This window comes from Acomys russatus, chromosome 5, assembly GCF_903995435.1.
Source record: "Acomys russatus chromosome 5, mAcoRus1.1, whole genome shotgun sequence".
Lineage (NCBI taxonomy): Eukaryota > Metazoa > Chordata > Mammalia > Rodentia > Muridae > Acomys > Acomys russatus.
In genome coordinates, this window is record NC_067141.1 from 56,948,656 (window position 1) to 56,967,996 (window position 19,341).

Below are 19,341 nucleotides of genomic sequence, written 5' to 3' on the forward strand. Positions count from 1 at the left end.
CCTCCTCTCTCTCTCTCTCTCTCTCTGTGTGTGTGTGTGTGTGTGTGTGTCTGTCTGTCTGTCTGTCTCTGTCTGTCTGTTTCTGCCTGTCTGTCTGTCTGTCTGTCTGTGTCTGTCTGTGTCTGCCTGCCTGCCTGCCTGCCTGCCTGCCTGCCTGCCTGCCTGCCTGTCTCTCTCTCTCTCTCTCTCTCTCTCTCTCTCTCTCTCTCTCTCTCTCTCTCTCTCTCGTGTGTATGTGATGTAATTCATCAACAACAAGCAGGAAGTACTAATAGTCTACAGTGTGGTGAGCCTTGAGAGAATATACTAAGTGACAAAGCCAGTTATAAAAGAACATGTTACAGGGTTGCCATTTGGGCAATGACTGCTGATAGCTTATGGGGGACTGGGCAGCAAACTAAAATGGATTGAAATGGTGTCAAATGTTGTGAGCATACTGAAAATCATTGATTTGAAGTGGGTGAATTATACAGTACACCTCAAAACTATTTTGTCTTATTTACTTTTTGTTTTTTCAAGACAGGGTCTCTCTGTGTAGCTCTGGCTGTCCTGGAACTCACTCTGTGGGCCAGGCTGGCTTCAAACACACAGAGATCTTTCTGCCTCTGCCTCCCAAGTGCTGGGATAAAAGGTGTGCACCACCACTGCCTGGCTTCAAAACTATTTTTTAAAAACCTTTATAATGATGTAACTTGAATTGTATTAAGGTTATAAAAGTGAAAAGAGGAAATTTGTAAAATAGCTGTTATAAACAGGAATGTCTTATAAGTAAGATAAACTCTTTATGTGATAACAGTATATATCCAAAATTAGAAAACACAAGCCTATTGAAAAATGTGGGCAGCCACCAAACTAGACGGGAGTTAGTGTTGTTCTTCTGAGAGTAGGGGAGGGGGGGCAGTGAGTTCTTCATTCTATGATGCACTCCATCTGATTATTTGCTGTGTATTATTTTGAAAAAATTAATTTTAATAAATTAACATACAAACTTATACATGTTTGTGTATGCTCCTGTAGCCACGAAAGCCTCAGGAGTTCTGGCAAATGTAGATGTATATAAATCTGACTGTCTTTGCTGTCGTTTTTTTGCTTCTTTCTTTGAAGTTCCAAACTCGCCTAGCACTGGCACATAGCATAGCTCAGCACTGCAGATGCTCTAAGGAAGGCTGGTATGGGGTGTGGGCTTTTTATCCTAGCACTCAGGAGGCCGAGGCATGCAGGTCTCTTTGAGTTTGAGGTCAGCCGGGTCTACATAGAGAGTTCCAGGCCAGCCAGGGCTATATAGTAATACCCTGGCTCAAAATAGAAAAAGAAGGAAAGAAGGAAAATTGAAATAATTTTTTAAAAGAAGAAGAAAGAAAATACACTTAAAGAACATTTTACTTCCACAGTGAAGTGACATAAAGACTAAAGCCTATAAATGTCTGTAGCACACAGCACCCTGAGCTTCCCCCCAAAGGGCGAGCAGAAGGTCCCCACAGGAGGAAAGAGGCTTGGAAAATGGGCATTTAAAGAGAGAAGGCTTGGATGGAGACAGCTTGAAGGCCTTTAACAACGGGAGACAAGAAAAAGAAGAGGCTAAAGGAAAATTTTTGTTTGGTGTTTTGAAACATGCTCGTTTGTAGTCTAGGCTGGCTTTAACTCCTGCCTGTCTCTACTACTGTTTATGTGTTGGGATTGCAGGTTGCACCGCCATGCCAGGGTTTCTGGGAAGCTGAGGGCTGAGTCTAAAGCCTCAAGTATGCTGGGCTAGCACTCTACCAGCTACTAGCCTTGCGTAGCCCCCTGTATGGATTTTGACTAAGTTCATAGTGGTTCTATCTAGAAATCTCTCCTAAGCTTCATCTAGAGTTTTTTTTGTTTTTGTTTGTTTTGTTTTTGTTTTTTTGTTTGTTTGTTTTGGTTTTTTTTAGATTTTTTTTATTAATTTATTCATACTACATCTCGATTGTTAGCCCTTCCCTGTTTCCTCCCATTCTTTCCTCCCTCCCATTTCTCCCCTTCTCCCCTCCCCTATGTCCGTGACCTAGGGAGACCTCCTCCCCCTATACATGCTCTCAGAATATCAAGTCTCTTCTTGGTCACTAGCTATCCTTCCTCTGAGTGCCGCCAGGTCTCCCCATTTGTAATGTAGTATTTTCACAGAAAAGGGTGTGTCTGGTGCTTTAGAAAGCAGGTGGCGCTCACTTGCCATCATCATCATCCAGACAAGTATTTTCCCAGCATGTCTTTCCCAAGACCTCTCTTCTTCAATTCCCAGTAGCCAATTACTAAAGATTTGTTTGAAGTGCAAGTGTCCGTCCTCGGAGTTGACTGGGGTTAGGAGTTTTAAGTCTCTAAAGCACTCCAGGAACCCTGCATCAGCTTTGTTTCTTGAAGGTGAAGGAAAAAACAAACAACAACAAAAACAATCTTCTGGGTTATTTTTGGAATTTGCAAAGCGTCTTTGAGGTTCTAGGTGGATTTAGTGTTTGGAAAACGGAACTCAGGGGTCTAGCGCTGGCACTGAGCCCCTAGGTCACTGTTCATATTTACAAAAGCAAACCTGGTGTCCCCAGTTGCTTTTTCTCTTTGACTCTTATTTATCTTATGTCTTGGGTCACTGCCCCTGAAGTGCTTCAAAAGGAAAATCTAAAAGACCCAAAACAAAGGAAACTAAACCAGATTCAAGGATAAAAATGTCCTAGCACTGTGGATTCGGTTTTACAAAGGCAAAGGGCACTCTGAGGAGTTCTGTAGAAGGGTTTTAAGTTTTCCTACATTAACTGTGTCTTTTGCACAAAGTGATCTCAACTGGTTTGAGACCCCAGGAGTCGACAGATTGGGGACCAGTCTGTAGGACGGGAAACTGTCAGCCAGCTAAATGGATCCACCAGCACGAAGGAATTCCTCAGTGATTCAGCTATTTTGAACATATAAATGGGACCACCCATGTAACCATTTCATTCCTTAAGCTGATCTTTTTTGTTTGCTGGACACACAGGAAGCACTAAGGAAGTGATACTTAGAACTCACAGCTATTGGCATAAATCCACTTGATGTGCTACAATTGTTCTGGCGGTAACTTTGAATCCTTACTGAAAAGGGTTATTAGTTGCCAGTGATCTTTAGACCTGATGAGATGGAACTGAAACCCGCTGTTTTGCTATGTGGTTTTATGGGATCCATACCTTCATTACTTCCCTGAAAGACTTGAAGACTTGTTTTACTTGGCTACTGGAACAGACTCGCTCACAGAACTTAATGCCAGTCCTCATTGTCATGTGCCCCCCTTTATCCTTTAATGAGCACTTGCAGAGTTGCTTTTGGATACTGTGGTGATGCTCTGTTTTTGTTCATGTTCGATCTACATCTTTGAACTCTACGTACCCATGATAACTAATAAATTCACCTGTTGAGACCAGGTCTTATGATTTTTCTTTTCCCAAGACTAGTGGATTTTATGTGATTACTATAAATGTTTTGTTTGTTGACTGGTATCTGAAGGAAGCAAAACTTGAACTAGAGTGAGATGTTTTCTGTAATGGGGGCTTTAACATTCAAAACGCAGCATCCTGTGAAATCTGGACAGCCCAGAGAGGCGGTCCTCAGGCACCAAGGAGTGAAGCTGAGGATGGTATTTCCTGTCAGTATCCCCTCCTCTTCCCATCTCTTCCTGACAGTGGGTGTTCTTTCTAGGCCATCCCCCTAACAAATGTGGGGTCATGCTGCTCCTGCCAGACCCAGACTGTGTAGAAACCTATGTGTGTCACAGACATGAGGACAAGTCATACAGGCTTTGCTTGACAAAGTTCCAGAGACCTCCGACTGCCCAGCACGTGGAAAGGAGAAATTTGAATTTGAAGGTGAAGCTCTAACATGCTTCCTGTCTCCATTCTCCCTGCTTACTTATGCCCACTACCCTGTAGGACACAGACGCTGAGTGCCGCTCCAGGGGACAGCCATTTATTCAAGCACCCAGAGCAGCAGGCAGGAGAGTGGCAGGTGCTTGCGGTTTGTACCATTCTACACAGTAAGCTGATGATAGCTTCCTCCTGGTTAATAGAGTTTGGATTACTAGGATTTGTGTAAATAATCTTTATAAAATTTTTTCTTCGTTAGCATCAAAATATAACTTATTTCTTTGTTAATTTATTGCCTCTTCTTAATAATGTACACTCCTTGAGGAGAGGGCCAGGGTTTCTCTGTGTAGTCCTGGAACTCACTATATAGACCAGGCTGGCCTGGAACTTAGAGATCCACCTGCCCCTGCCTCCCAAGGGCTGGGATTAAAGGCGTGTGCTACCACCAACTGGCTGTAAATGTTATTTTGAACTCTAGCGCTAATGCATGTCCAGTGTAGAATATTATAATAGCAAAGTTATTTGTAACTCCCCATTTAAGAAATCATTCTTAACATACCAAGTTTTCCTTCATTTATGGTGTTTTTGGTAACTAGGTGCATCCTAAGCATTTAATTCCAGGTAGATGATTTTCTTAGGCATGTGATAGTCACTGTAAAGTTCTACCACACTGTTTTACCAGGTTATCTTTTTTTTTTTTCCTTGTAGTACTGCTGGGTATTGAACTTAGAATGCACACTAAGCACCAGATTCTTTTATTGTTTTTATTTAAGTAATTTATTCAGATTACATCTTATTTGTTATCCCCTCACTTGTTTTTTCCCATTTCCCCTCCCTCTCTCTTTCATCCTATTCCCCTCCCCTCGGTCTCTGGTAGAAGGGGACCTTGTTTCCCACTGTAAGATCACAGCCTATCAGGTCTCTTCCTGGTAGCCTGCTTACTCTTCCTCTGAGTGTCACCAGGGCTCCCCACCAAGGGGAAGTGATCTGATAGGGGGCACCAGTTCATATCTGACTTAGTCCCTGCTCTCCACACAGTTGTGGAGAATGTGCTGTCCATTTGGCTAGATCTGGATAGGGGTTTTGGGTTTACTGCATGGATTGTCCTTGGTACTGTAGTTTGAGCTGACCCGCTTGGGTCCAGATCTGCCAGCCTTAATGGTCTTCTTGTAGGTTTCTAGAACCCTCTGGATCCTTCTATTTCCCCATTCTTCCTTGTCTATCTCACCTAGAGTCCCAATAGGAAGTCCCAGTAGCCATCCCAATCTCCGGCTAAGTGAAGGCTTTCCTGGGACATCTCTGTTGGGTTAGTGTCCAATTGTAAATGAGTATATGCCGTGTTCCTCATTCTCGGTCTGACTAAGCCCCAGATTCTTGATAGTGACATTTAGACTGTTTAAATTTTGTTTGTTACCTAATAAACATTAGAGAGTACTGTCTCTGTCCTAACTTTTTATCCTCCTTTATTATTTTTCTTATTTATTTTCGTATTTTCCTCTCCTGTATGTCGTGTAAGTGTTCTTGTTTACCAATTCAAAGAGAATTGACTATTCTGTGGTTCTTACACTCATTGCAGGATGGTAGCCTGTCAGTCACAGCATCACCATCTCAGTATATGAAATTAGTGTTCCATGGGGGGAGACATGTTACCAAACAACAGTAAAAAATGATGCATATGTTCTCTTTCCATTTCCAGACAGTATCCTTTTTATATTGTTTCACTAGAGTTTCTGTAACAGTGTTTCAACTTTTGCTATGGCCTAGAATGTTCTCTTATCTGAAAATAAACAGTGATCATTAGTTGTTAACACTTTCATTATCTCAGCCCGCTGTAAAGTGGGCTCAGTGGTTAAGAGAGTGTGTTTTGCAAAGGACCCAGGTTCTGTTCCCAGCACCAACACTGAGGCTCAGCAACTCCTCCAGCACCAGGCACATATGTGGTACCTGTGGCCAGACATACATACAAGCAAAACAGTCGTTTAAAAAATATTTATTTATTTGTTAGTTTATTTATTTATTTGTTTGTTTAGTTGTCTTTCTTTTCTAGACAGGGTTTCTCTGTGTAGCTCTGGCTGTCCTGGACTCACTTTGTAGACCAGGCTGGCTTAGAACTCACAACGGTCTGCCTCTGCCTCCCCAAATGCTGGGATTAAAGGCAAGCACCCAGCTGGCAAAACACTCTTACACATAAAATAATAAAAATAAGTATTTAAAATTAAAAATATATTATTGCATTTTCTAGCTTTTATAGGGGTCTGTATGTATAACAGTTACAAATTCATGGCGAAATAAAGAGTTAAACAAGTCCTGACCTTCCCCCCTAAAATTGGTTTCTCCTAATCTTTCTTTTGGTGGCTTTAATTACCTTAAAAGTTTTTATTCCACTTAGAGCTACTGGGTCCACACACACATCCTGTGGATGAATATAAGCGCTTCCTTCATGTGAGAGCAAAACCAATAGATCCCTTCTTTATAAACTATGTTTTTTGAAAAAGAACATAAAAACTCAGGAGATAGTAAGTAAAGCATCAGGCTTTCTGCAGCAACTCAGGTGGGGGTGGATAGGAAGTTGGCTTTAAAGGGCTTAAAGGGTTAGGGCTTAACGGTGGATAAGGACTTTGATGCTCTCGGCCGGCCTTGCATGGCTTTTAAAAGATTATAACAATATTTGACAATGATTCTAAGTGGAGTTTATAAAGCGGATGGTCGGTTTTGAGACACTACGGAAAACAGATGTCTTTTGTTGTTGTTTGTTTGTTTATACAGAATGATTAGCAAGAGCTAACAGACAGAGTCCTGAAGCCCGGGGTTTCATCATGATAGCAGTCCATCCCAGAGGAGAACCCAGCAGAGGGCGTTTAATGCACTTAATTGAGATTATCTGAGCTTTTGCTTTAAATTACTTTAGGAAAGTCTGGCTGCAAACAGCTTCCCCGAAAGGTAAACATACCTCTGAGAAAAAAAGGCACTTTCCTGTTCCACATACAGGTGGCACAAGCCTCACCTGAGCCTCAGGTAGTGTACAAAGATCAGGCAGGTGTTGATGGGACTGCTAGAGGGTTTCATTACTGCTGTGTGGAAAATGCCATAAAGTGTGACTGCTGAAAAATTCAGCAAAAAAAAAAAAAAAAAAAAAAAAATACTATTTTGGTTGTGAAGTACACCGGTTATGCTCTTTATTTTATTGTAAAAAAAAGAAAATCATATGGAAATGAGCCAAGAAGCATATTCTTGATTCGAATAAATGTCGAAAAACTGACATGATGTTTCCACTCTCTTGCTCAGCTCCTCGACTTGTTCATGGTCTGGGACTGGTCCACTTACCTAGCTGACTATGGACGGCCAGCTTCCAAGTATCTCCGAGTAAACCCACACTCGGCCCTCACTCTCTTGGAGAAGTGAGTATGTTCTCAAAACAATATTTGTGTGTTCTTACTCTGGATAGCATTCTACACAAGTTCGGATTTGGCGGTAAGGAACGAGAAATGTCTCTGAAAAGACAAATGTCTAGATGGAGTTTTAAAGCCAGATAGGATGACATGTGCCAATAATCCCAGCACTGAAGCAGGAGGATTATGAGTTTGAGGGAGCTAAGGCTATATAGTGAGATTGAAAACATGGAAGGAAGGCGGGAGGGGAAGAGAGAGATTCAGTTCGTTTTGATGAACCGGAGAGAAGTCTCTTTCTCTCCAAGTTGTTATAATTATATATGTGAGGAAAATGTTTTTTCCTAACGTATCCTGAAAATCTCAGGCTCAGTTTGCCTTACAAATATGTTAGCAGAAGCCTGGAAGGTAGAGCGCAATGCTAGGTCCTGAGCCCATCCCCCAAGAGGAGAGAAAAGTGTTTGCTTGGAGGTACAAGAATTGGAGCTACTTAAAAATAAAACAAAACAGAGCCAAGAAATGGAATGATATCTAAATCTTGCTTTCTTTGCAGGTAGGGAAATACCTGGTTTGAAAAACCTATATTGTGAAAATGAGAAACTAGGGTTTACTGGTGCAGCTAAGCAGTGTGTTCCTTTTTCCTCATTGCATGGCAAATCTTTTCTTCAATTGGTCATATTTTGTTTAAAGTAGTAACTGTTAAAATGTACAGTTTTATGTTAAAATTGTATATTGTTTTTCCAAACTTCAAGATACCTGTGGGGTTTTTTACTTAAAAAAAAAGTAAGAAACTATTCACAATTTATATAAATTTATTTTATGATGGCATAAAATACTTCTAAGTCAAAACCATTTCATCTTAAAACTGTCTGATACCATTTTCATGTTCCCATCACCTTGCTGTGTTACGGCCATGTAAGGTAGCCTGACAAACCTTATGGCTTGATATTAGGAATTAACATGGCATCAGGCAGCGCACTCTTAGATCTGTCTGCTAGTGCAAGGCCATCACTTTCTCACTGTCTGTGTGGCTTCTGTCTCAGGAAGTTTGGTAGTACTGCTTTTCATTTCAAGCACAGAGTTAGTGGTGGACAATTCAGAGCATGTTGAAAGAAAGAAGGGGGAAAAAAGGAAAGAAGGAAGGGAGGAAGGAAAGAAAGAAAGAAATCAATCAATTCATCAGTCAGTCCCAGAGGCAGCGGTTTTACATCTGTATGTGTTTGTAGGATGAAGGACACCAACAAGAAGAATAACATATTTGCCCAGTTCCGGAAGAACGACCGAGACAGAGAGAAGCTGATAGAGACGGTGGTGAAACAGCTCAGAGGCCTGGTGACTGGTATGTCCCAGCACATGTAGACAGGTCACACTCATGGCCAAGTGCTTCTCAGTGGCCAGCACTGGTCAGAGACAATAATTTGTTTACAGAACCCAAAATCTACAGCAGAAGAAATACACTGATGAGGGCTTAAACAAGTAATGGTAACAAACATCATTTGTATGGATTTTTAAATAATTGAATACTACTATTTTATATAGAAACATGTAACATTAAATTTTTTCAATTTTAGAGGAAAGGTCAAAAGTGTAATATATAAACCCAATAAATTGTATATGAAACAGATTGCAAATATTAGAAAAATGTATATCTCTGCTTGTAAGTAAGTATTCTATTTAAACTCGAAGGAGCTTTGTGTCAGTTATAGTTTGGGATGGAGCCACTGCTGATAAGGGAATATTTATTTTGCTGTCATTGTTGGACTTTTAGCTTTTATTTTCACCTCAATGTGACTTACATGACCTAAAAGGTTTAGTCCTGCCTATTCTGAGGAGGAAATACAAAAAACTTGAAAGTTCCTGAGATCAAACTCAGCTCACCAGTGGTGAAGAATCATTTGTTATTTGGATAGCTTAATCATTCTGAAAATGAAGAAAAGAGTGTGGACTTTCTGAAGTGTTGGTTTTGTTCATTGAAGTTAATATTTCTGTCTGTATTTCTTGTAGCTGACCCATTTTTTAAAGTTCTAGTTTGGTTTAAGTTAAAAGAGAAGGCATTGGAAGGGCTGTGTATGCCCAGAGTAGGTTGTCCTAGGTCAGCCATGTTCTTTCAGCATAATGAAGTTACAGCGGGTTCAGGTTAATGCTCTTCAGAGACTAGATGGATGCGGTCTATTGTGGGGACAAGCCAGAGCCACTGAACTCTGAAACCTGCAGCACATGTACATTTTCTTTTGGGGAAATCACGGGGACACAAACGTCGATGTAAACCTGACCTTTGTTTTTTCTCCATTGTAATTATGCTGAAGTGCCCTTTGCACTTTCCGGACTTACGCCTGTAAGATTACCTGACTCTGTAAAATAAGTGTGAGGAGCTATGCTTAATGTCTGGATTTTGTGATAAAATATTAAAAAAGGTGGAGAGTTGTTCAAGATGCTGTTTTTCCTTTCAAACAGCCTCCTTCAGGCCTATTTCCTAATTACCCAAAGGGGCACAACACAAAACAGAATATATTAGTTCTCTTGACAAAATACTGAAAGTACTTCACTGTTCAAAGTGAAGAAATACAATAATTCTTAAGACAGTGCATTCTGGACGTTAGGAGCAGTGGTCAGGCAGCTCTGAAGACGTTGGAATGTGACTGGCCCCCACTGTGTGTTTTTGGGAACACTCCTAGCTTTGGCTCAGGTATCTGGGCATTTAGAAAGAGGATCTGCCATATAGCCTGGAGCAGACACCCTTTGGGCTCCTCTGTACTCTTTCCAAAAAAACAGGCACCCCACCTGCGCTTCCCCTCCCATCTCCCCACATCTTCAGATTGCTTTGTTAGCTATTGGGTAGGCAGAAAGGCATTGCAGCCCAGAACGGGCACAAAAGCCCAACATGCAAGCTGCTAGGTCCCCAGGGGCCAGGGCAGGATCTGGCCTTCTCCTGAGATGGGCACTGAAAAAGCAGCAAGAATTTGATTTGGGCCTGAGACTAGAGCTGTGCCCCGCTACTACGGGATTCTGAAGGGTTTTGGGTACCCCGGTGAAGCTTAGGAGCAGTGAAATTACCATCTCCCAAAGGCTCCCTTGAAGTGGCAGATTGAGGAACCGAGTGAGCCCCAGCTATCCTCCATCGGAACGCTAGTGGCACAACCCACTTTTTCTGAAAGAGACTGAGCAAAGGGGAAGTTACCCCGACCTTTTGGCCTTGGTGTGGTGAACAGTAGAGGTCTTGAGGCTCACGGGTGGGGGGACTACCGGGCGGCTTGGAGACGGGAGAGCCTAAAGCATAGCTAGGCGCGGAGCTTCAGCCTCAAGTGGGCCTCTTACACTGGTGGTACTCGGTGCGTGCACAGGGAAGCACCGAAGTTGCACTGCGAAACTGAATGCCCCGCCTGAGCATACTCTTGGGGCTCAGTCCCCGCCCAGATGCCACTCCCTCTTTGGATCGCAAGGTGAGCCCGCCACTGCCCACTGCTCCCAATCATTACACTTGAGTGGGGTGACACATCACGTTATATGACCCAAGACCAGGCCGTAGGGAGAGAGACAATATAAACGTGTCAGGGGAGACGGAGAAGAGTTAACCGGGTGAAGGAGAAAAGTGGGCAGGGGTCTGCAGCCAGCCCCTAGAATCGCAACAGTGGCTGGCTGCACTGGTGAGTTGCTTCTCTCAGCCTCGGGTCTCCTCGGCTGCTCGGGTCTCCTCGGCTGCTCTGCTCCGAGGAGGTGGGAGCATTCCGGAGGCAAATGCCCACCATGGAGGGATAGCACTTTTTGACTGAAGTCGGGGGGGGGGGGGGAAATGTCCTGGGACTCCAGCCTCCAGAAAGGCAAATTCTCTAAGCACTCAGAGTTACTGCCGCCTTCCGCTGACAATCTTGTTTTAAGAGCAGCAGTTTTGTCTGAATTTACTAATCTCTGGCTTGGCTCCTAACCTGGGGCCTTTTCTGGACTGGAGAGGTGAGCTCTGCATAGTTTTTGAGCTCTCTGCCTTCCCAGTGGCCTAGCCCTCGCCCTGTCCTCCCCTCCCCCACCCCCAGTCTTGTCATGCTTTCCTGGGGGCTGAGCTGTTTGTCCACGCTGGGGGCTGCGGCCACTGCACTCGCGTGTGCAGGTCTGCTGCTTGGCCTGGCCCAACAACTCTGGACGCTCCGCTGGACTCTGAGCCGGGATCCAGCCTCCACACTGCCCTTACCCAAGGGCTCCATGGGCTGGCCGTTCTTGGGCGAAACGCTGCACTGGTTGGTTCAGGTGAGTAGTTTTATTGAGCAGTGCCCCCTTTTCTGCATCTCCCGTTGGACACTCTTAGTTCTCAGTGCACCTCACAGGAATCCTTACCCAGGATTCGGGGGGAATTACTCAACCCCTCCTCGTTGCCTAGCTACTCAGTTTCTTCTAGGAAACCCTGTGTCACCGAAATTCTAAATTAGGAGCATAGAGGATTTGAGAAATGTGGTACCCACGTCTTGCAAGCATAGACTGAAAAACTAAGCCACATCACAGCCAGGCATCCTTGGACACTCATATTCCCAGTCAAAGCCTGTATCTCACCTCACCAGTGGGCGTCTACGCAGCTAAGAGGCCTGTTAAGGAAGAGGCAGTTGAGAGGTCTGGGACAGGTCTGCAGCCCCGCAGACCCAGAGGCCCTTCAAGCTCCCCCTTGCTTGCAGGGCTCCGGTTTCCACAGTTCCCGCCGCGAGCGCTACGGGACAGTGTTTAAGACGCACCTTCTGGGCAGGCCAGTGATCCGCGTGAGCGGTGCGGAGAACGTGCGCACCATCCTGCTGGGCGAGCACCGCCTGGTGCGTAGCCAGTGGCCGAGGAGCACGCACATTCTGCTAGGTTCACATACACTCCTCGGTGCAGTTGGCGAGCCCCATCGGCAACGGCGTAAGGTGAGGGGGAAAGCAAAGGAACTTAAGATCCATGGTTCCTGGGTGCCTGCGGTGTTCTGTATACTAAGAACTTGACCAGGGTCCTCAATAAACGAACAGGTGGGCCGGGGTCAGTCTCCTTATATTTCCGGGTTTTGAGTTTTAAAGCCAGGGCAGGGTTACAAGCCCTTTATTCTAGATCTTCTGTGTCAGATGCCAACAGCTATGGGGATTCAGATTTAAGAGGATTCAGGGAAGACTTTGTGGAGCAGCTAGCATTTGGAGCCTAGGTGGATGGGAGGGACTCCGTACATCAAAGTGGAAGAATTCAAGTCAGCAAGTTTAGGCCTGTGCGGCTCAGAAGAGGAAGAAGGGACTGGACTTCGCCTTCAGGCTCCCGGAGTCTCAGAGCAGAAGAGGCCAGCTTTCCTTGAGCTGATCCGCGCGCGCGCTCCCTACAGGTCCTAGCGCGCGTGTTCAGCCGCTCCGCTCTGGAGCGATTCGTGCCACGGCTGCAGGGGGCGCTGCGGCGAGAGGTGCGCTCCTGGTGTACCACCCGAGGACCCGTAGCTGTTTACCAAGCGGCCAAAACGCTCACCTTCCGCATGGCCGTGCGCATCCTACTGGGTCTGCAGCTGGACGAAGCGCAATGCGTCAGGTTGGCCCAGATCTTTGAGCAGCTGGTGGAGAACCTCTTCTCACTGCCTTTGGATGTACCTTTCAGCGGCCTGCGCAAGGTAATGCCTCCCCAGATGTGGTACGCTGGACCAAGAACGTGCCAGATGTGGTACCCTGGACCAAGAACGTGGCCCAGTCTGCGATGGGGTGGTGGTTGGTAGGGACCAAGGCTGCTCTCTGTGTGACCCGGGGCAAGTCACATACCCCTAAGGGGATGCTCCAGACTCACGCGCTCAGACAGGGTAGCCTTCTTGAGTTTGGGTCTTTGTAGCCGGCTTCAAGGCAGGCAGGCGGCCTGTCCTTTCTCAACGTAGTGCCTTCAACACCCTTTGGAAGGTTGGCATTGCGGGAGCGCGCAGGATCCGGAGGGCTACAGATAAAGCCGACAGACGGATAAAGCTCAGATCTAGGGGTGTAGGCTCCCAGCTGGTTTCAGAATCAGAGAAGCAAGGCTTTTTTTTTTTTTTTTTTTTAAAGTCATGGGCGGGGCCTCAGAGCTTAAGGAACCTAGGTCTTGCCTTCTTTCTCCCTTTGCCCTAGAGCGTTCAGTCGCTTGAATAAATGTGATACACCTGAAAAAAGAATCTTGAATCTTGTGCCCTGGGCACTTTGCACACATTTTCTGGTTTAGTCCTTGCAACCTGCAAAGTGTTATTTTTATTTTTATTGACAAGCAGGCCTTCTTGAAGTCACAGAACACAGTCCCAGAGGTGAATGGCTACAAAACTTGTTCTGTTTCAGGGGTTCCCCCAGCGGGATGTTTTGGCTGGGCTTGCTTCCTGAACTCTGGAGAGTCATCCCTGCCCCCTTTGCCCAACTCCTGAAAGAAGCTAATGTTTAGAACATGCAGTAGTGTCCTTAGCACTTATGCTCACCGCCTTGTCTAAATCTAGTTCAGGGGACTCAAGGGACGGGCCATGGCAAACTGCACCTCTACGGTTCTGTGCCTGGTACCTGCACTGGCGGCTGTATGAGGGACCAAGTGCTTGGCCCCTCAGAGCTCTCTGTTCTGCCCTCTAGGTGACAGTAATTTGTCTTGCCAGAGAGGACTGGTGATGATTATCAAGACAGTGGTGTTTGTAGAGACACATATGACTACATATTGAGCCATACTTAGCACATGCTAGGTGTGTCGTTAAGCTAACACCAGGCTCTAGGCCAGCGGTTCTTAACCTTCCTAATGCTGTGATCCTTTAATACAGAGCTCCTCATGTTGTAGTGACCCCAATCATGAAACTATTTTTGTTGCTACTCTGCACCGTTATGAATTGTAATATAAGTATCTGTGCTTTCTGATGGTCTTAGAAGACCTCCCCCTCCCTCTGTGGAAGGGGGTCGGGACCCAGAGGTTGAGAAATACTGATCTAAGTGACTCTAGGTAGACAAGCCTGGCCCCTGAGCCTCCCTACCACTGTCTGCCCTCTCTCCCTGTACACCAGGGCATCCGGGCCAGGGACCAGTTGTATCAGCACCTGGATGAGGCCATTGCTGAGAAGCTTCATGAGGAGGAACAGGCAGCAGAGTCAGGTGATGCTCTGCACCTGATCATTAGCAGCGCTAGGGAGCTCGGCCAGGAGCTCTCTATGCAGGAGTTGAAGGTAGGTGATGGGAGATCATGCCTCCCACCCTTGACTGTCCTTCCTCAGTAATCCCTCCACACATGACCCATACCCAGTCATATCCGGTTTCACGCCCTTTTGAAGCACAGATATTACCTCAGGGTGGAAAAGAGGGACCCTGTGTTCCAGTCATGACGGCCACATCTGCCAGCTGATGAAGCCTTGGACTGTAGCCTTGCTTCCAGTAGCATCAAATCCTAAGTCTGTCCCTAGATGACCTCATCCTTTCCCGCCCCCCTACACTCTACCGCTTGCTGCATGCCTTTGCCACCCTCCAACCTATGAGACATGCCTGTCCCCCCTTCTGAACTCTGAAGCTGGTGATCAAGCTCCCCATCCTTAGAGCTACATTTTCCCTTGCCAAGTCAACACTCCCCTGCCCCTTTTTATAAGCTACCTTGGCCCCTGGTACCTGCTGCAAAGTCTCCTATAGAGTTAGGACCCTTCCCCATAGAGGTTAGAGCACGTGTACTGGCAGGCAGGACGGATCTGCTTCAGAGGTCAAGAAGCAATGAAGCTAGCTGAGCTCTGTTCCAAGCCCTAGCTAGGGTGGGTGGTATATATTCATGCTGCAGTCACTGAAAACAGCATACAAGCACAGACACTGGTGGAAGATACTGATGGAAGATACTGCAGACTTAGGCGGGGGGGGGGGCGGCGGGGGCGGCCTGTGAAATGCCGTTCAGCAAAGCAGGGCAAAAAAAGGGTAAGCAAGAATCTGCTGGCACTGGAGCAAGGCTGGTGCTGGGATGCAGGTGCCTCTGCCCTGCCCGATGCATCGCAGGGAAGGAGGGGGGAGGGGGGAGAGAGGAGAAATACCCAGTCTCAAGGCTGGAAGGGACTTGAAGCGCCTTCCAGAGCCTCCGTTTCCAACCTCGTAAAATAGGAGCAGTGAGAATCTAACGACTTAACATATTTAAAGCAGTAAGAATAACGCATAGAATAATATCCCTGTATCGCCTCTAAGAACTCGTCCAAAGCAGGTGTGTATAGATGTTGGTTCTGCCTACCACTCAACAAGACTTTCACAAGTGATAGACCTGAGTTTTGACCGATTTCAGAGCCCCGAGTATAGCCGCCAGGGTAGGCCATCAAGGCGCTAGGCTGAGCACAAGAGATTAAATTCGGATGCTTTACACCTTCAGGGTAGGTTCAGAACCTCCTGGCTGTCTTGCAGGAGTCGGCCGTGGAGCTTCTCTTCGCGGCCTTTTTCACCACAGCAAGCGCCAGCACATCGCTCATCCTGCTGCTTCTTCAGCACCCAGCGGCTATCGCCAAAATCCAGCAGGAGCTGTCAGCACAGGGGCTGGGGCGCGCCTGCGGCTGCGTACCCCGGACCACAGGGTCTGCCCTGGACTGCAGCTGTGAGCCGGACCTTAGCCTAGCGGTGCTGGGCCGTCTGCGCTATGTGGACTGCGTAGTCAAAGAGGTTCTGCGCCTCCTACCGCCGGTGTCTGGGGGTTACCGCACGGCGCTGCGCACCTTTGAGCTGGACGTAAGTGCGCCGCACCCTGGGCCGCTGGACGCTTGCGGTGGTGCTGGGGTGGGAAGGGGGCAGGAGGATTGGCACAGAGATCTCTTTTCCCTGCCAGGGCCTCAGCGTTCCCTCCTGTAAAGTAGTCCGAGCCCTCCTCTATCTCCCAGACTCTCCTTCCTCCGACCCCAGTAGACAGATGCAAAGTCCGGTGCCTGAAGAGCTGGCAAGGTTAGAAATTTTATATACTTGAGCTTTTATCAGCGATCTAGCTAGATCAACTCAATTAGAACCGAGTTTTAGACTGCAAACATTTTTTTTCTGAGCTGTACTACTAAGGAGCCAGTCAGTGTATGTGGCTGGAAAGCAAAGGCGGTGCCCTACTTCTCCGGTTCCCCCACAAGACTTAAGTCACTGTTACTTGTCCGAAGCTTGGACTTAGGGCATATTCGTGGGAAATGCAACAGCCTAAATACAAAGAACAAAATCTTAATGGCTCCACTGGGTTGCCCTTGGCTGGACAAGGTTAAGAACCAGGCCCAATTACACCGCAGAATAATCTTGGGCAGTTCTCCCTTTACTGTGGGTCTCAGTTTACCTTTTGGGAGAAAGTTAGTTAGTTTTTTTTTTTTTTTTTTCAGCTCTTGATACTCCATGCCAGGCTGTGGGTGTTTGGTGGATTGGTAGGATTGGGGTTTGGGGAATTCACAGTGCAGAACTTGAGGGCCTCTGCCTGAATAGCTTTGCTGCAGTACCCTGAGCAAAAAGGGCTGGTGTGTGTGTGTGTGTGTGTGTGTGTGTGTGTTCATTGAAGAGACAGATTCCACCCACCAGGAGCTCCATGCAGAAAAGGAAGGAGATCTCTAGTGTTGGGTAATTCCAGAAAAAAAGGGGGGGCTAAACTGCCTAGAGCGCAAGCTGCCTAGCCAAAGGCTGTATTGAGAAGCGACTTGGGTGCTTATACTTGATGCTGCAGTCAGTGGCTGGTGTGCCCAGGAGACCAGGAAGAGGAATGGAGGAGCCAGCAGCTTCCAGAGCAGTGGGCGGAGCGCAGGGAAGGCCCTGCTCACCACCTTCAGCTGTACCTGTAGAGAAACTGGGGGCTAGAGAGGAAAGAGCATTCCTTGGGCGATTCCAACGTGTTTTCCCCGTAGTGAGAACTTGAATAGTCATGAGCCTCCACCGGCTCCGGAAAAGTGCACGTTTGAGGGACAGGTGGCATTGTAGCTCAAAGACTGGAAGACGTGTGAGCAAGCCTAACAGGCTGAGAATGTAGGTCAGTAGCTGGAGCACTTTCCTAGCAGGAATGAGGTATCCCCCCTCCCCCTCCACCCAGTTGGCAATAGCCAGCAGGGGGCAAGGGGGCAGGATGGTTAAAAGAGCTGAGGGTGGGGGTCGGCAAGGAGGGTGTGCACCCTCTTAAAGCACACCCACAAGGTAGTATTGTTTTCTGAGCGAGAAGGCGGGGAAGTCTTCAGTTAAATGCAAAGAAGAGTTTCATAATTGAAAGATCCCAGAGCAGTGACGGTGCCTTGTTATTTGGGCTGTACCAGCTCAGACAGCTGGTAGATATATTCTTACAAGTGTCCCGTGTCAGAAGAGAACAGGCAAAGAGAGGCAACAAACTCATAAGAAATATTCGATTTCATGGGCACTCATGTGTGCCAGCCTCCTTTTGAAATTCTCTCAACAACATGAAAATCTTTTTTTTTTTTTTCTTACTTTCCCAACTAAGAAATAGTGGTGGGAGGAAGCAGTCTGGGATCTTATGGCTCGCTAGTGAAGGCGCTGAGCTTGCAATGCAGACCTTCTGGCTTAAGGGTTAATTAATCACAGGCCCCTGGAGGCTCATTTGGCGCTTCTGCGGGGAAGGGGGGTGGGATTGGCTCCTGCCACTTCCCCCGGTGCTTTGCGATCAAGATGGCCCCCTCACTTCGCAGGGCTACCAGATCCCTAAAGGCTGGAGCGTAATGTATAGCATCCGAGACACGCACGAGACAGCCGCAGTGTACCGTAGCCCGCCCGAGGGCTTCGATCCCGAGCGCTTTGGCGTGGAGAGTGAAGATGCGCGGGGCTCTTGCGGCCGCTTCCATTACATCCCGTTCGGCGGCGGCGCGCGCAGCTGCTTGGGCCAGGAGCTAGCGCTGGCGGTGCTGCAGCTGCTCGCAGTGGAGCTGGTGCGCACCGCGCGCTGGGAGCTAGCTACACCTGCCTTCCCGGTCATGCAGACGGTGCCCATCGTGCACCCGGTGGACGGGCTTCTGCTGTTTTTCCACCCTCTCACGACTTTGGGTGCGGGGGATGGGCTACACCTCTGACTCGCTGCTTCTCTAGCCTTGGCTTGCCCAGTGGCTGCTGCGCACAAGCAGCCAGCGCTGCCCGTCTTCAGCTCCCAAGGTCCTTGTCGCGGGCACATTCACCGAGTCACGGGTCTAACAAATGCTTATGGGACAACTCTGCTAGATTGGAAGTAGTAGAATGAACCACAGACACCCGCAGTGGAGAAGCGGCTGGCCTTGGGTAAGGAGAGTAGAGGCGCACCTCACGCGGTAGGCATTTCCCAAGATCTCAAAGCAGCCAACGGTAGAAAGAACCTATCTCACTAAATGAAACCTGGCTTCATTTTCAGGTGGCAAGTCCAACAGGGAGCTTAGATCTGGGGCCCAGGTGGCGGCGGCAGTTAAGTGTGTACATATCAAACTAGAAGAGAATTTGCAACTTTTTTTGTTGTTGTTTTTTCGAGACAGGGTTTCTCTGTGTAGCCTTGGCCATCCTGGACTCACTTTGTAGACCAGGCTGGCCTCGAACTCACAGCGATCCGCCTGCCTCTGCCTCCCGAGTGCTGGGATTAAAGGCGTGCGCCACCACGCCTGACTGAATTTGCAACTTTTTGCCCGGCTGAATTTGCAACTTTTAAAAATGTTATCAGGATACCAGGATGGATACCAGACCGACCTGTTGTTTGTCCAAGAGACACACCAAAAGGGCCCCAGGGTTCCTACTGGGCCAACACCAGCAGATTTCTGCTAGAGACTTCTGAAAAGAAAAATTCCAACTTCAAGAATGTATTTAATATCCTCGTTTATATAGAAGATCATATGTTCTCTGAAGATGTCTCTAAATCAGTCTGGTTCATGTGGGGTTGAGCCATAATCCCTTCATGGGAGAGTTGAGATAAACAAGAGATATTTGTACCAAAACAGGAAGGCTAAGAAATAACATTCCCTGTCAGTGGTTGAATAAGGATGCTGTGGCTCAGTTGGGCAGCTGGTCCCCTGGTGTGAGGGCCAAGAGTGAAAAGGATGGAGTACAGAGACTTAACTGAAGGACATACCTGTAGCCTATACCCAGAGAGTCTAGATGCTGGACAGCCTCCGTCCCATGCTTCCCTCTGGCGCCTGTATCTGGACCCGCATCTGGACCATGCACCTGGATTTGGAGCATCTCTGCAGCATCTGCCCACAGAGTTGTTCTGCTTAC

At 47.2% G+C, this 19,341-nt stretch overlaps 2 protein-coding genes across 4 annotated transcripts in view; both read left to right on the forward strand.

The window, feature by feature from the left end:
* The window catches only part of Exoc6 (exocyst complex component 6), a 141,491-nt gene extending 132,355 nt beyond the window's left edge, over positions 1-9,136 (forward strand). For all 3 annotated transcript variants that reach the window (XR_007830660.1, XM_051146401.1, XM_051146402.1), the window contains 2 exons: positions 7,128-7,240; positions 8,455-9,136. Coding sequence is in view for 2 of the 3 variants with exons in the window: in XM_051146401.1 (XP_051002358.1) it covers positions 7,128-7,240; positions 8,455-8,587 (246 nt within the window). In the remaining variant the exon portion in view is untranslated. The remainder of the gene's footprint in view (positions 1-7,127; positions 7,241-8,454) is intronic.
* A 2,104-nt stretch (positions 9,137-11,240) lies between these two features.
* Positions 11,241-18,450, forward strand: LOC127190088 (cytochrome P450 26C1). The gene is made up of 6 exons (XM_051147129.1): positions 11,241-11,467; positions 11,887-12,111; positions 12,552-12,827; positions 14,208-14,366; positions 15,565-15,882; positions 17,802-18,450. The coding sequence occupies exons 1-6, from the start codon at positions 11,264-11,266 to the stop codon at positions 18,177-18,179; spliced, it is 1,560 nt and encodes a 519-aa protein (XP_051003086.1). The 5' UTR covers positions 11,241-11,263; the 3' UTR covers positions 18,180-18,450.
* The last annotated feature ends 891 nt before the right edge of the window (positions 18,451-19,341 follow it).